This window comes from Heptranchias perlo, chromosome 11 (genome assembly GCF_035084215.1).
Source record: "Heptranchias perlo isolate sHepPer1 chromosome 11, sHepPer1.hap1, whole genome shotgun sequence".
In the NCBI taxonomy this organism is placed as follows: domain Eukaryota; kingdom Metazoa; phylum Chordata; class Chondrichthyes; order Hexanchiformes; family Hexanchidae; genus Heptranchias; species Heptranchias perlo.
Window position 1 is genome coordinate 71,164,756 of NC_090335.1, and position 16,776 is coordinate 71,181,531.

At 44.7% G+C, this 16,776-nt stretch overlaps 1 protein-coding gene across 3 annotated transcripts in view; it reads right to left on the bottom strand.

Annotated features, from left to right (window-relative positions):
• The window catches only part of LOC137327485 (junctional adhesion molecule B-like), a 62,896-nt gene that overhangs the window by 17,440 nt on the left and 28,680 nt on the right, over positions 1 to 16,776 (bottom strand). For all 3 annotated transcript variants that reach the window (XM_067993360.1, XM_067993362.1, XM_067993361.1), the window contains exons 2-4: positions 14,937 to 15,002; positions 6,843 to 6,956; positions 4,581 to 4,730 (exon numbers count right to left, since the gene is read on the bottom strand). In XM_067993360.1, the coding sequence (XP_067849461.1) occupies positions 4,581 to 4,730; positions 6,843 to 6,956; positions 14,937 to 15,002 (330 nt within the window). The remainder of the gene's footprint in view (positions 1 to 4,580; positions 4,731 to 6,842; positions 6,957 to 14,936; positions 15,003 to 16,776) is intronic.

Below are 16,776 nucleotides of genomic sequence, written 5' to 3' on the forward strand. Positions count from 1 at the left end.
TGGAGCCGGTGAATTTGGGGGCAACTTGCAAGACCCATGCAAAAGTAGGTCTCTCCTGCCATAGGGACAAGGTAAATCAGCCATTTGATATTCGACTAGGTCAGTCGAGAGAGAGAGAGAACTGCTCCTGGCTGCCCTTCTATAACATTAACGTGTCTTCAGATAGACTTTTGTTGGGTATTGGTATGAAGGAATATGGAGAAAAGGCAGGTAAATGGGGTTGAGGTACAGATCGGCCATGATCTAACTGAATGGTAGAACATCCTCGAGGGGCTGAATAGCCTCATCCTATTCCTATGTTCGGTCTCCATTGAATAATTACAGGCAGGAAAAGACCATCAGACCCGTCCCACCCAGACCCACTGTTTTACTCTCCCTCCAAACTCACAATCTCATTGGGAGTGGCAAAAAAAAAAACAAAGAAAAATCTGAGGCCAAAGTCATCGTGTAAATTGTCACGAGATTGGTGAACAGCAGTCAGTCACAACTGTTTTTCTCAAATATAAAGGAGGTAGTGAATGTTATTGGGGAAAGGCCTTTGAAGCAGTCAATATAAATGGGCACAAGAGACAATTAGGTTCATTTCTGGAGACAGAAGAGGGCTATGTTGAAAAATTGGATGGGTGGGGCTAATCTCAATTGAAGGAACAGGCTTGTTGGGTCTAATGGTGTTTTCATGTATTTACACAGCACCTGAACACCTCTCCCAGAAACACCATGAAGTGCTTCACCAACAGTGAATTTTTTTTTTAGAAATGCAGCCATTTTGCGCACAGCAAGATCCCATAAACAGCAATAAGATGAACAAACCAGTTAATCTGTTTTTTTGGTGGTGTTGATTGAGGGAAGAATGTTGGCCAGGGCACTGGGAGGAACTCTCTGCTCTCCTTCCAATAGTGCAATGGGATCTTTGACATCCACCTGAACCATGGGAACAGACAGGACCTTGGTGTAACACCTGACCTGAAGGACAGGTTTAAGCCACTGAAAGGCTGCTTCTATTGATCGAGACCACGGTAATGTTAAGTTATTAAACCACAAACTAAAAATCACTACAGCTGCACTTCTTCAACAGTTGGGTAAGGCAGCCTAGTGGTTACGGCACTGGACTAGCTACCCAGAGGTCAATGGAAAGGAAATAAAATCAGGTGGACTGTATAACCAGCGGCCGATCCGCTATCGCTAGCTTTCTGCCCCCACCAAGGTTGAAAATTACCCCCTCAAGTTTTGTTTATCCAGAAACAGGGACTTTGATGCAGTACTGTTTTATCACCAGCAGAGAGTGCTGCAGCACCATGTATGAATAACCTCTCCGACCACTCAGCCCATTTGACCCCATGCGACCTCTCATCACAGTCCAACTGCATTTTAAATCACCCCGGTACTTTTGCATCCATCACGCTCCCTGGATGATAACTGCAAATATGTAGCACTCTTTGAACAAAAAAAAATTCTTCCTAATATATATCTGTTTTAAACTTACTTTCCACTTATTTAAATTTAAGTTCCTAGAATCACAGAGAACAGTAGAAGGCTATTCGGCCCATTGTGCCTCAGCTGGCTCTTTAAAAGAGCTATCCAATTAGTCCCATTCCCCTGCCCTTTCCCCCCAGCTCTGCAAATGTTTTCCTTTTCGAGAATATATCCAATTCCCTTCCGAAAGTTACTATTGAATCTGCTTCCACCATCCTCTGAGGCAGTGCATTCCAGATCATAACGACTCGCTGCGTAAAACAAATTCTCCTCATCTCGCCTTTGGTTCTTTTGCCAATTATCTTAAATCTGTGTCCTCTGGTTACCGTCCCTCCTATCAATAGAAACAGTTTCTCCTTATTTGTACACGCAGGTACAGCAAGCAATTAGGGAGGCAAATGGTATGTTGGCCTTTATTGCAAGGGGGTTAAGAACATAAGAAATAGGAGCAGGAGCAGGCCAATCGGCCCCTCGAGCCTGCTCCGCCATTCAATAAGATCATGGCTGATCTGATCCTAACCTCAAATCTAAATTCATGTCCAATTTCCTGCCCGCTCCCCGTAACCCCTAATTCCCTTTACTTCTAGGAAACTGTCTATTTCTGTTTTAAATTTATTTAATGATGTGGCTTCCACAGCTTCCTGGGGCAGCAAATTCCACAGACCTACTACCCTCTGAGTGAAGAAGTTTCTCCTCATCTCAGTTTTGAAAGAGCAGCCCCTTATTCTAAGATTATGCCCCCTAGTTCTAGTTTCACCCATCCTTGGGAACATCCTTACCGCATCCACCCGATCAAGCCCCTTCACAATCTTATATGTTTCAATAAGATCGCCTCTCATTCTTCTGAACTCCAATGAGTAGAGTCCCAATCTACTCAACCTCTCCTCATATGTCCACCCCCTCATCCCCGGGATTAACCGAGTGAACCTTCTTTGTACTGCCTCGAGAGCAAGTATGTCTTTTCTTAAGTATGGACACCAAAACTGTATGCAGTATTCCAGGTGCGGTCTCACCAATACCTTATATAACTGCAGCAATACCTCCCTGTTTTTATATTCTATCCCCCTAGCAATAAAAGCCAACATTCTGTTGGCCTTCTTGATCACCTGCTGCACCTGCATACCAACTTTTTGATTTTCTTGCACTAGGACCCCCAGATCCCTTTGTACTGCAGTACTTTCCAGTTTCTCGCCATTAAGATAATAACTTGCTCTCTGATTTTTCCTGCCAAAGTGCATAACCTCACATTTTCCAATATTGTATTGCATCTGCCAAATCTCCGTCCACTCACCCAGCCTGTCTATATGGAGTACAAGAGTAAGGAAGTCTCACCACAATTGCACAGGGCTTTGCTGAAACCAAACCTGGAGTATTGTGTACAGTTTTGGTCTCCTTATCTAGGGAAGGATATACTTGGCTTAGAGGCGGTGCAATGAAGGTTCACTAGATTGATTCCTGGGATGAGAGGGTTGTCCTATGAGGAGATCTCGAGTAGAATGGGCCTACATTCTCTGGAGTTTAGAAGAATGAGAGGTGATCTCATTGAAACATATAAGATTCTGAGGGGGCTTGACAGGGTAGATGCTGAGAGGCTGTTTCCCCTGGCTGGAGAGTCTAGAAGTAGGGGGCACAGTCTCAGGATAAGGGGTCGGCCATTTAGGACCGAGATGAGGGGAAATTTCTTCACTTAGAGGGTTGTGAATCTTTGGAATTCTCTACCCCAGAGGGCTGTCTATGCTCAGTCGTTGAGTATATTCAAGACTGAAATAGATAAATTTTTGGACTCTTGGGGAATCAAGGGATATGGGGATAGGGCGGGAAAGTGGAGTTGAGGTCGAAGATTAGCCATGACCTTATTGAATGGCGGAGCAGGCTCGAGGGGCTGTACTGCCTACTCCTGTTCCTATTTCTTATGTTTCTTACAATGTTTATAGTACTCGCGTATAGTTTGCATTTATCTTTTGGATGTATACACCGTTTGCTACTTTATGCACTTCTGTGAGGTTTCCTTTTTGTACTGTAGAGCTCGATCTTCAATCTTTCCTCACGGCTCATCCCTTTACATTTGGGATCAGTCTCGATGCCCTTCTTCTATACCCTCTCTCAATGCCTGAATATTTTTCTTGTGGTGTGGTGAACAAAACCGAAACCTCCCTTTTCCCTTCCATAACCCAGCGATGCTGCGACGAACTGCATCTCGCACTACCACCACCTCAGGCGAGATCGGCTGGCTCAGCGCACACCAGGCATCGAGGTTTGGGCTGCCTGTATTGCTCAGTTCTACAGCGGATGGTGGAATATCAGAGTCCTGGGGAAGAGGAACAGCTTTAAAATTTCTTAAACCATCTTGCATTGTTGCTTAAGGAGTCAAGAGAGAATTTTTCAAAAGTTAAAAACAGGCTCACTAAACTTCAATACCCACGGTTCCATCAACAACAACTTGCATTTATATAGCGCCTTTAACGTGGTAAAACGTCCCAGGGTGCTTCACAGGAGTGTAAACAGGCAAAAACTGACACCGAGCCAAAGAAGGAGACATTAGGACAGGTGACCAAGAGCTTGGTCAAAGAGGAAGGTTTTAAGGATCGTCGTCAAGAAGGAGAGAGAGAGAGAGAGAGACGGAGAGGTTTAGGGAGAGAATTCTAGAGTTTAGGGCCTAGACAGCTGATGGCACGGCCGCCAACGGTGGGACAAAGGAAGTGGTGGATGGAGAAGAGGCTAGAATTGGAGGAACGCAGAGTTCTCGGAGGGCTGTAGCGTTGAAGAAGGGCACAGAGATAGGCAGGGGTGAGGGGAGGGATTTGAACACCATCAGGTGAAAAGAGGAGAAAAGTTTTTTCTTTTCAAAACATCTCTACAGGCTAAAATCGGCACTTCTGTGGGGCACTTAATTGGTACCAGTACGTATCAGTGCCAGCCAAGCACACAGACCCGTCCGGCATTAATCGAAAGCTTCAAACCTGTAATAAAATATTGGAGATACACAGGTCTCTCTCACATCTGGAATGTCTGTTTTCAGATGCGTACAGGACCTGTCCAGCCATTTTATTTTTTGGACTGGTTATTAAAAAGTGACCTTTGACCTTGCGGAGGTCCTCACAACTCACCTAAGACAACGAGTTTGATTGCTGTTTCTGTGAAGACCTTCGTGTCCTTCTTGGCCATCACTTCGCAGCGGTAGGTGGCCATGTCTGCCCGGGTCACTCTATTCAGCACGATGCTGGATCCTCTCATTGATGCCCGGTCTCTGTATTTCTCTTCAAAAGAAAAAAAATAGACTCGAAAATAAACTCAGAAAAAGATCAAAAAGAGCGAGTTCGCATTTATATAGCGCCTTTCACGACCTCAGGACATCCCAAAGTGCTTCACAGCCAATTAATTACTTTTGAAGTGCAGTCACTGTTGTTCTGTAAGGAGATGCGGCAACCAATCTGTACACAGCAAGGTCCCACAATCAGCAATGAGATAAATTGTCAGGTCTCACCCGTGGCTCAGTTGGTAGAGATCTCGCCTCTGAGTCAGAAGGTTGTGGGTGCAAGTCTCTCTCCAGAGACTAGAGCACATGATCCAGGCCGACACTCCCAGTGCCAGTACTGAGGGAGTGCTGCACTGTCGGAGGTGCCATTTTTCGGATGAGACGTTAAACTAAGGTCCCGTCTGCCCTCTCAGGTGGATGCAAAAGATCCCATGGCACTATTTCGAAGAAGAGCAGGGGAGTTCTCCCTGGTGTCCTGGCCAATATTTATCTCTGAACCAACATCTAAAACAGATTGTCTGGTCATTATCACATTGGTGTCTGTGGGATCTTGCTGTACACAAATTGGCTGCTACGTTTCATCCATTACAACAGTGACTACACTTCAAAAGTACTTCATTGGCTGTAAAGCACTTTGGGACATCCTGAAGGTTGTGAAAGGCGCTATATAAATGCAAGTTCTTTTTTCTTTAAATGGCCAGATAATCTGTTTTACTGATATTGGTCAAGACATTGGGGAGAACTCCCCTGCTCTTCTTCAAAATAGTGCCATGGGATCTTTTGCCTTCATCTGAACAGGTAGACGGGGCCTTGGCTTAACGTCTCAAAAGACAGATTTAACTCTGAAAGATTAAATTCCACTTTAAAAGAAACCATCAGCTCAGGGCTGGGCTGCTGAGGAGTAAAAATAGCCAAGGATCCTACTAACATCAGGCGAGGAGCAGATCAGGCCCACGTGCAACATGATCTACAACATTACACCTCTCTCCCCACCGCTACTGATATCCTGTACCAAGCTTGTTACCTCGATACATGACTTCTCCCACTAAGCTCTTCACCGGCCTCGAGCCGCACCCTGAACAAGCTCCAGCTCCCTCCAAACTCACACCCTGTCCTGCACCAAGTCCTGCTCACCTATCGCCCCGGATCTTGACGACCTCCACTGGCTCCCGATCATCCAGAGGCCCCTACCTGCCTCCATCAACCACATTCCTCAACTCATCCAGAATGCTGCGACCAGGGCCTTCCCCCACAGAAAGTCCTGCACTCCCACCCACCCTTGAACTTGCCAAGTTCCACTGGCTCCCCTTGCTCCATTATACTGATTTCAAGATGCTCCTGCTCTCCGTCAAACCCTCTCAAGGCCTTGCCCAGGCTTCCTCAGTGCTCCTCGGACACTGGTTTACTCCTCGCTCCCTCCACTGAGCCTTTTATGGCCCGCTCCTTCAGCGCTGACATCACTGCTCTCTATATCTACAGCCCTGAATCACTCCACCTCGCCCCCTCTCTCCTAAACACCCTTTTCTATGAACATGCCGTATGCCTCTCCCCCCTCTTGCTGGAAGGGCAGAATCCTCCCTCCATTCCTTGCCCTTCCATTACAACCCCTTTCCTCATTTCCACTTAAATTCTTCCACTCATCCCCATCCTTTCATAGAAACATAGACAATAGGAGCAAGAGTAGGCCATTCGGCCCCTTCGCGTCTGCTCCGCCAATCAAAATGATCAAGGCTGATCGTCTAACTCAGTATCCTGTTCCCGCTTTTTCCCCATATCCCTTGATCCCTTTAGCATTAAGAAATATATCTATCTCCTTCTTGAATACATCTAATGACTTGGCCTCCACTGCCTTCTGTGGTAGAGAATTCCACAGGTTCACCACCCTCTGAGTGAAGAAATCTCTCCTCATCTCGGTTCATACCCCGTATCCTGAGACTGTGACCCCTGGTTTCCCTTTCAATCTCTCAAAACCTCATCCTTTTGTTTCGATCATCCATCCTGAACCTTCCATTTCAATCTCTCCCAACCTGTGCTCTTCCATTTTGTTTCTATTAGAAGGAATGTGTCGGCGTTTTGCTTGCAATGCCGGATGTGTCCATGTTTCAGCACATACCCATGAGGGAACCATTAAAATACACAAAGGAGACATGTTTTCCTTTGATTTTCTTCCACTCCAGGCGTGCGTTATTATCTCTTTCCAAGATGTATTCGCAGGGAAGAACTGCCGCTGTAAACAAGAGAAAACATTTTGAGTGTCGGGGGGTGGGGGGTGGGGGATGCAAAAAATTCTGTAACACGTGTGAAAGTCTTTTTAACAATTCCCCAGTCCTTCTCCGCAAAGTGCTGACTGTTGCTGGGTATCTTGCCCAGCTGGCCTTGATTCACATGTAAACCCTGACAGTGAGGGTTGGGACGCTATTCCAAGTCCCTCATCCCCGGTATCCTCCTTGTAAATCTCCTCTATACCCTCTCCAAGGCCTTGACGAGGGCGTGTGGCGAGATAGAGACTATATAACAACTGACTACACAAAAAAAAAAATCACGCTAGCAAAAGTTACACAGGAACAGGAGTAGTCCATTCAGCCCCTCGAGCCTGTTTCAGCCATTCAGTTAGATGATGGCCCATCTCTGCCTCAACTCCATTCAACCACCTTTTACCCATAATCCCTTGATATTCTTACCTAACAAAATTCTATCGCTCTCAGTCTTGAAAGCTTCAATTGACCCATTCAATTCATAGAATCACACAGTACAGAAGGAGGCCATTTGGCCCGTCGTATATGTGCCGGCTCTTTGAAAGAGCTATCCAACTGGTCCCACTCCCCAGTTCTTTCACCGTAGCCCTGCAAATTTCTCCTTTTCAAGTATATATCCAATTCCCTTTTGAAAGTTACGACTGAATCTGCTTCCATCATGTTTTCAGATAATGAATTCTAGATCATAACAATTCGCTGCGTAAAAAAATGTCTCCTCATTTCCCCCCTGGATTTTTTGCCAATTATCTTAATTCTGTGACCTCTGGTTACCGACCCTCCTGCCAGTAGAAACAGTTTCTCCCCATCTACTCAATCAAAACCCCTCATAATTATGAACAATTATCATCAAATCTCCTCATAATCTTCTCTGCTGTAAGGAGAACAGCCCCAGCTTCTCTAGTCTCTCCACATGACTGAAGTCCCTCATCCCTGGTTCTATTTTGGTAAATCTCCTTTGCACCCTCTCCAAGGCCTTGATATCCTTCCTAATGTGCAGAGCCCAGAATTGGACACAATACTCCAGCTGAAGCCTACCCGGTGATTTCTAAAAGGATGACCCCAAGTCAAACCATTGCATTTGGAAATAAATATCCACACCAAAAAAAAATATATAATTAAAAAATGTTTTTAATGCTTTATTCTGGACACAATGCAAATTTCCTTTTGAAGAATGAAAATGTCGAGCTGCTGCATTGATATGAAATTCACTTGTACGCTATTTAGACAAATTGATTAACTTTAAATGGGCTCGCCAACCCATTAAAATAGCACAAGCGAATTTCACATCAACACGCTAACACATTGGTTGCAAATATCCTAGCGTAATTCCAACCCTTAAGTAACAGAAATCACGTGGTGTAAACATTTATACACTAATAAATCAACAGCGCTGTTACAATTTTGGGGTTTCGTAATTCTTATTTTCTCCCTCAAAGAGCAAACGCTAGCTCCTGCCACACTGAAACAGTGGGGGCAATTTTAATCAAACCCGCCCGTTGGGAAACTGATGGGATCGGGGGCAAAGCTGATTTTACACCCTGCCCGATTCTACTCTCCTTTGAAGTCAACAGAGAGTAATATTAGACGGGGTGTAAAACGAGCGTTCCAGACGATCCCGTGGGATTCCCGCCCGGAGAGTTAGGTTAAAATGACCTTCATTATGACTGGCTTGCACGCAACATTGAGGGAGTAGGACTGAGGCAAAGAGTGCGGGAACCAGACCCACCGACGTCAGTGGTTGGGCCCGGGACTGAGACACGTACATCACTTGATTGCAACTTTACCTCATTTTTGAAGCTTTACTATCTTTTAGGCTGATCTCTGCTGAATTTCAGTCTATGTTCTGAGGAACCAAATGCAATTATGTGTCTTTTTAAGGCACTGATAACCAAGCTTTTAGTTGCAGAATGAACTCCCCTTTACCGCACAGTCGGAATCGCTGTGTGCTTTTGGATATCCAGAATCAGATCGCCCAGTGATTTTCACAGATTTATATCTTGCAGTATCTTTGTGTCACCTATGCAGGAAAATGTTAAGCAGACACAACCCCCTCATCCACTATTTCGGGAATAAGTCATTGGTGCTGCTAGAATTCTTGAAAGGCAGAAAATGAATATGATTAGGGATCCAAAACAATTAATTAGAAAAGTAACCATCCTAAGAAGTAGGAGACATCATTAATCATGCACACATACCATCCTGCCGCTTATCGCATGCCATCCCCTGGCAGCTAATTCATTAACTTCCAGGTAACAAACATGCAAACGTACACACTGCGCGCACACGCATGGGCCTACAGCCACACACGCACATACAATATGCACTAGAACCACTCAAACACACACACAATATGCCTACCGTCATGCATGTGTACATGCTGCCGCTCGATAGACTTGCCCTTGCCCACAGACTATCCATGAGCTTTTGTGCTGGACGTTACTGTAAGTTAGAGATCCAGGGCATCTGAGACCTATGTGAACAGGGCAAGCAACCGTGTGTCTCCTTCGCCAATCAGACTGAAGAATCGTTAATGAACAACAACACAGAGTCTGAACCAGGAAGTGTAAGTTCAAACAATGAATTCAATGTCAAATCAGGTACAGAAAGTGAAATAAAGAGAGGGGAGGAAAGATTGGATTAAGAGAGAGAGAAAAGAGATAGTCAGAAAAAGTTAAAAAATAACCTCCAACAACAATTAAAATCTGGAGGAATGAGACTCCACACTTGTAAAAGTTAATTTTCAATGCCAGAGAGGTTGTCTGGCTGTAATTTACACTTACCACATCGTTAAAAGGGTGCTTAGACTGGAATGGACAAGCCCTAACTTTCGGTGGCGAGTTTACTTCATGCTGTTCAATGTATTTGAATGGTGAGTCAGATGGCGAGATGCCGTTTTCGCGAAGCTGATGGAGGGGCAGCGCATCTCGGACAGCAACTTCTGGATTTTCGCGTTTAACTGCGCATGTGCACTCGCTGGAAGTTGCTGTACGATTTGTGCATAAATAATGGTGAGCGCTGTTAGCCTCGCCATTATTTTGACAGTAAATTGAGGGCCAATGTGCCCTACAACCATGCACACATACATGCACACAGATACACGAGCCCTACAACCATGCACAGTGCACAAGTTCATACAACCATATGCATGCACACCCATATGCAAGCATGCATACATGCAAGCACAACAGAGATAAGCACACAATAGTACATTTCAACTCGTAAGCACTTGGAATGCTGCAGTACAAATTAAAAAGAGTTAAAAAAATTTGCAGGGCTATGGGGAAAGAGCAGGGGGAGTGGGACTAATTGGATAGCTGTTTCAAAGAGCTGGCACAGGCATGATGGGCACGAATGGCCTCCATCTGTGCTGTATGACACTATGATTCTATTCTATACAAACAACATAGGAACAGATGAGGAAGGCCATTTGGCCCATCCATTCAAAAAAATCCTAAAGTTCCTCCCAATTGTTTCGTGAGTAATTCCAGCGATTTCTCTTCTACTTTATCTAAAAGTCTATTCCAATGTGTTGACTGCTCTTTGTGTGAGGAAGAACTTGCAGATACCAGTCCTAAATTTGCTCTTCACTATTTTGTGCCCGTGTCCCCTTATTCTACTCGTGTTTAGTTTGAAATGGTTTACTGGATTTACCTTTTCCGTTATTTCTACTGTCTTACACCCGTTACGAATTTATGGTCTTGCCTTAGATATTCTCTCGGACCCAGTGGTCTGAGTGCCTTACGTTTCAAGGTGTGCCCTCAACGCCCAATATCTATACAATAGCATAGCCCAGGGATGTAACAATAGCACCCACTGTGTGATCTGAACTGGATGCTCGTATCTTTTGCACATATCCTTCTTCAATCTTTTCAAAGGCAGACCAAGCACACACGTGGTGAAACAAGGCCAAATACGAGTTGTCAACTGGCTTTAAATTCACATCGTATGAATAATAATAACAACATCTTGCATTTATATAGCACCTTTAACATAGTAAAACGTCCTACAAGAAAATGATCAAACAAAGTTTGACACCGAGCCACATAAGGAGATATTAGGACAAGTGACCAAAAACTTGGTCAAAGAGGTAGGTTTTAAGGAGCTTCTTAAAGGAGGAGAGGCGTAGAGAGGCGGAGAGGTTTAGGGAGGGATTTCCAGAGCTTAGGGCCTAGGCAGCTGAAGGCACGGCCGCCAACGATGGAGTGATGGAAATCGGGGATACGCAAGAGGCAAGAATTGGAGGAGTGCAGAGATCTCAGAGAATTGTAGGGCTGGAGGAGGACACAGAGATTGGGAGGGGTGAGGCCTTGGAGGGATTTGAAAACAAGGATGAGAATTTTAAAATCGAGGAGTTGCCAGGACAGAAGCCAATGTAGGTCAGCGAGCACAGGGGCGATGGGTGAACGGGACTTGGTGCGAGTTAGGATACGGGCAGCAGAGTTTTGGATGAGCTCAAGTTTATGGAGGGTGGAAGATACAGAGCAAGTCTATTTATTTGAAATCAGTACAACTTGTGTCTAGGTAATTAATACAAAATACTGCACATGCTATGCTTTCCTACTTCAGTTGGCTGCCTTGCTTGACTTAAAGAGGGAAATTTCTAACCACTCCCTCCTTCCTTCTAACCTCTCTCAGATTTTTCTGGGCTGACTGCCTCATAGCCTTTTGTGTCATCAACCTGACTGATTGCCCGTGTCTCAGTCTCTTATTTTGCTCTGTTCAGTCAGAAAGAGATTGGATGCTAGCCAACACAATGGGTCTGAGGTGCTTTTCAATTGCTGAGACAGACTAATGAATTGCTTGTTATTTACAGTCTATGGGAAACAACATCAAAGCTTAGCTCACTAGCATCTTAACTGCTTATGTCTCAGAGCTTTTTATTAAAAACGTCTACACATACTTCAAAACACAACATTTAAAGCTAACACTTTTTTTCCCAACCCTTCCTGTGGATAAATGGTCAACAGAATCCAAAAAGTGACAATGCCTCTCAGTCACCATGTTTCTTCAGTCTTTCCTCATACCTTACTCTTCTGATACCTTAGATCAAAGCTCATGGCTCATCATTGAACTGCCTCGAGGGATTGAATGGGTTCCTTTGTGTTTTGGTGACCAGAACTGTAGTCAAGGGGCTTTGACCAGAGAACCAGGAGCTGCGCATTCCTCAGACTCTGGCCTCTTGTGCATTCCCCACTCACTTCGCCCCACCATTGCCGGCCATGCCTTCAGAAGTCTCAGCCCCACGCTCTGGAATTCCCTCCCTGAACCTTTCCACCTCCTGCTTTTCCTTTAAGACCCTCCTTGAAACCCACCTTTTGGTCCAAGCTTTTAGTCACCCCTCATAATAGCTACTTCTTTGGATTGGCTTCCATTTTTGTCTGATTACGCTTCTGTGAAGCATCTTGGAATATTCTTCTACGTTAAAGGTGCTATATATGTTGTTGTAGTAGTACAGTTTGAGCAAGACTTTCTCCAACTTGTACACTATTGTTCTAGCTATTAGTCTAGCGTTCTACTTGCTTTAGTGTAACCAACTTGTTTTGATCCTCAATAACTCCAGCACAGAAGTTGCGTGTGTAACAGTTATCTGAAGAAGAGGCCAAGCTAATCTATTCAATTATACATGTGGACGTGGAATCTACAGCACAGAAACAGGCCATTCGGCCAATCCAGTCTATGCCAGTGTTTATGCTCCATACTTGCCTCCTCCCACCCTACTTCACCTCACCCTATCAACATATTAGTCTGACTAATTTGATTGAATTTTTTGAGGGGGTGACTTGGCGTGTGGATGAGGGTAACGCAGTGGATGTGGTATACATGGATTTCAGTAAGGCCTTCGATAAAGTCCCCCACAGGAGACTGGTCAAGAAGGTACGAGCCCATGGAATCCAGGGTGCCTTGGCACTTTGGATACAAAACTGGCTTAGTGGCAGAAGGCAGAGGGTGATGGTCGAAGGTTGTTTTTGTGACTGGAAGCCTGTGGCCAGTGGGGTACCACAGGGATCGGTGCTGGGTCCCTTGCTGTTCGTGGTCTACATTAATGACTTGGACATGAATGTAAAAGGTATGATCAGTAAGTTCGCTGATGATACAAAAATTGGTAGGGTGGTAAATAGTGAGGAGGATAGCCTCAGTCTGCAGGACGATATAGATGGGTTGGTCAGATGGGCGGAACAGTGGCAAATGGAATTTAACCCAGAAAAGTGCGAGGTGATGCACTTTGGAGGGACTAACAAGGCAAGGGAATACACAATGAATGGGAGGACCCTAGGCAAGACAGAGGGTCAGAGGGATCTTGGTGTGCAAGTTCACAGATCCCTGAAGGCGGCGGAACAGGTAGATAAGGTGGTAAAGAAGGCATATGGGATACTTGCCTTTATTAGCCAAGGCATAGAATATAAGAGCAAGGAGGTTATGATGGAGCTGTATAAAACACTGGTTAGGCCACAGCTGGAGTACTGTGTGCAGTTCTGGTCGCCACACTACAGGAAGGATGTGATCGCTTTGGAGAGGGTGCAGAGGAGATTCACCAGGATGTTACCAGGGCTGGAGCGCTTCAGCTATGAAGAGAGACTGGGAAGATTGGGTTTGTTTTCCTTGGAGCAGAGGAGGCTGAGGGGGGACATGATTGAGGTGTACAAAATTATGAGGGGCACAGATAGGATGGATACTAAGGAGCTTTTTCTCTTTGTTGAGGGTTCTATAACAAGGGGACATAGATTCAAGGTAAAAGGCGGGAGGTTTAGAGGGGATTTGAGAAAGAACTTTTTCACCCAGAGGGTGGTTGGAGTCTGGAACTCACTGCCTGAAAGGGTTGTGGAGGCAGGAACCCTCACAACATTCAAGAAGCATTTGGATGAGCACTTGAAATGCCATAGCATACAAGGCTACGGACCAAATGCTGGAATATGGGATTAGAGTAGACAGGGCTGATGGCCGGCGCGGACACGATGGGCCGAAGGGCCTCTATCCGTGCTCTATGACTCTATGACTCTATAACCTTCTATTCCTTTCCTCCTCATGTACTTATCTAGCTTCCTCTTAAATGCTTCTATGCTATTCACCTCAACTACTCCTTGTGGTAACAAGTTCTACATTCTAACCACTCTCTGGGTGAAGATGTTTCTCCTGAATTCCTTGTTGGATTTATTAATGACTATCTTATATTTATGACCCCTAGTTTTGGACTCCCCCACAATTGGAAACTTACGTCTACCCGATGAAACCCCTTCATAATTTTAAAGACCTCTATCAGGTCACCCCTCAGCCTTCTCTTTTCTAGAGAAAAGCACCCCAGCCTGCTCAGTCTTTCCTGACAGTTATAACCTCTCAGCTCTGGTATCATTCTTGTAAATCTTTTTTGCACCTTCTCCAGAGCATAGGAATCTCAACGTAAGAATTTATAATGGGAAAAAGTGGACACAAAAGTAAGACAAAAACTTGGGAACGGGAAGTAAAGTTTTGAGGATAGGAAGTGTACACAGATGTAAGATTTTTTGAATACATTATAAATAGACATAATAGAGATAGATAGATAGGCAGACAGGCATACAGAATTCACAATGGAGGACAGATATCCTGAATACAAATCAAATAAACATTTCATATGTTGGTGTCATATACACAATCCATACAACAGAACAAAGCATAACTTTCATAATCAGAAAAACAATGCTGCTAATTTAATGAAAAAAAGATGGGCTGTTGAAATCATGATATTAGTAACAAACATAATCGCACAAACTTCCTTTGTCTCCTCCTTTAACAAACGTTTAACCTGCTCGCTTTGAATGAGTTTATGCCTCTGCTGAAATAGCAGGCAGAGGGATTTCACACAAATGTTCATGAAGAATATCACACAGCATGATTTCAACACATTTCATATTTTCAAGTAAATGAAACCAGCAGTTCACCTTTCGTTACAGACACAAATAAAAGTTAGCACTTACTTTCAAATTCATGCACTTCAACATCGCGATCTGAAGATACGATGGTGACCCCGTGGCTTTGACCAACTGAGAACAGATAAAAAGGAGAATTCACTCAATTCCAAAGGGTTTTGATAGAGTAAATAGGGAGAAGCTGTTTCCACCGGCAAGAGGGTCACTAACCAGAGGGGAAATGATGAGAATTTTTTTTACGCAGCGATTTGTTACGATCTGGAATGCACTGGGTGGCAGAAGCAGATTCAATAGTAACTTTCAAAAGGGAACTGGATATAAACTGGAAAAGGAGAAATTTGCAGGGCTAGGGGTAAAGAGCAGGGGAGTTGGATTAATTGAATAGCTGTTTCAAAGAGCCGGCACTGGCACGATGGGCCAAATGGCCTCCGTCTGTGCTGCATGATTCTATATGATTCCAGGAAGGCAAGAGATTCAAGCAATCTCATTTCATTGGAACAGGAGTAGGTCCATTCAACCACTCGAGCCTGCTCCGCCATTCAATTAGATCCTGGCTGATCTGTACCTCAACTCCATTTACTCGCCTTAGATTTGGCAAGGCAAAGGGAATTAGGCATGGAGTTCCATAGGATTGCTCTTCAGATCCACAAAAATGAACTCAGCATCATCATCAGTCTCAGCTCAATCAACAGGTTGAACTATTGACCTTCCCAAACCCGCTTCGTCCTTTTGCTGTAGACTTTTTGGAATGGTTAGGCCAAGGAAGCAGCGAATCATTGACGTGTGTAACGTAGCAAGTAAGGATAGATCGTGTTCTAGTGTTTTGCTTGATTACCTTTGGGGAGAAACTTGATAGAAACATTCCACAGGAGATTCAAGGACTGCATTTTCCTTTTGTAGTGAAAAAGTACACATGCACCAAGGGCAGTGCAGTCCCAGTGGAGAGCACGACCTCTTATCACGGTTCTGAGGACTGCTCCAATCCAAACTTGGGTTGGTGGAAAAAAATGACTTTCTGCTCTTCAAGGACTTGTTAAAGGCCAATCTTGATATTGGTGTTGAGGGGAGTGGCCATATAAAGAAAAAAAAAAAGAGTATGGAACTCCAGGTTAGAACAGGCATTAGTTATAAAATAGAAGGACAAGATTTCAAAGCATCAACTCAGCACTCAAATACTACAGCTGTGTCAGTTGTGGCTCAGTTGGTAGCACACCTACCTCTCAGTCAGAAGGTTGTGGGTTCAAGTCCCACTCCAGAGACTTGAGCACAAAAATCTAGGTTGACATTTTAGTGCAGTACTGAGGGAGTGCTGCACTATCGGAGGTGCCGTCTTTGAGATGAGATGTTAAACTGAGTTCCTGTCTGCCCTCTCAGATGGACATAAAAGATCCAGTGGCACTAAAAACAGATTATCTGATCATTATCTCATTGCTGTTTGTGGGATCTTGCTGTACACTAATTGGCTGCCGCGTTTCCTACATTACTACAGTATCTAAACTTCATTGGCTGCAAAGTGCTTTGGGATGCCTGAGGTTGTGTAAAAGCACTATATAAATGCAAGTCTCCCTTGTACAGGGAAGTTTTCTGCTCCATGGCATGGGTGAGGTGTGCCACCTGGTCCCTTGTAGGAGACATCACTGAAGTCAGCTGCTTTACAGTCCACTGCTCTGTTGAGGTGGTAAATGAAGCCCTGTCACACACGTCAGCAGCAGTTTCTCCCACAATGGTGGCTTTCCATAAGGAAAGATTGCTTCCTATAGCCATTGGCATGCCTAACAACCACCCTGTGGCACACCCGAATAGGAAGGGCCATCGTTCAGTCAACGAACAAGCGGTGCGCGACTCCCACCAGAAAAAATAAAGCACAGTAAGTCACGCTTCCTGGGAG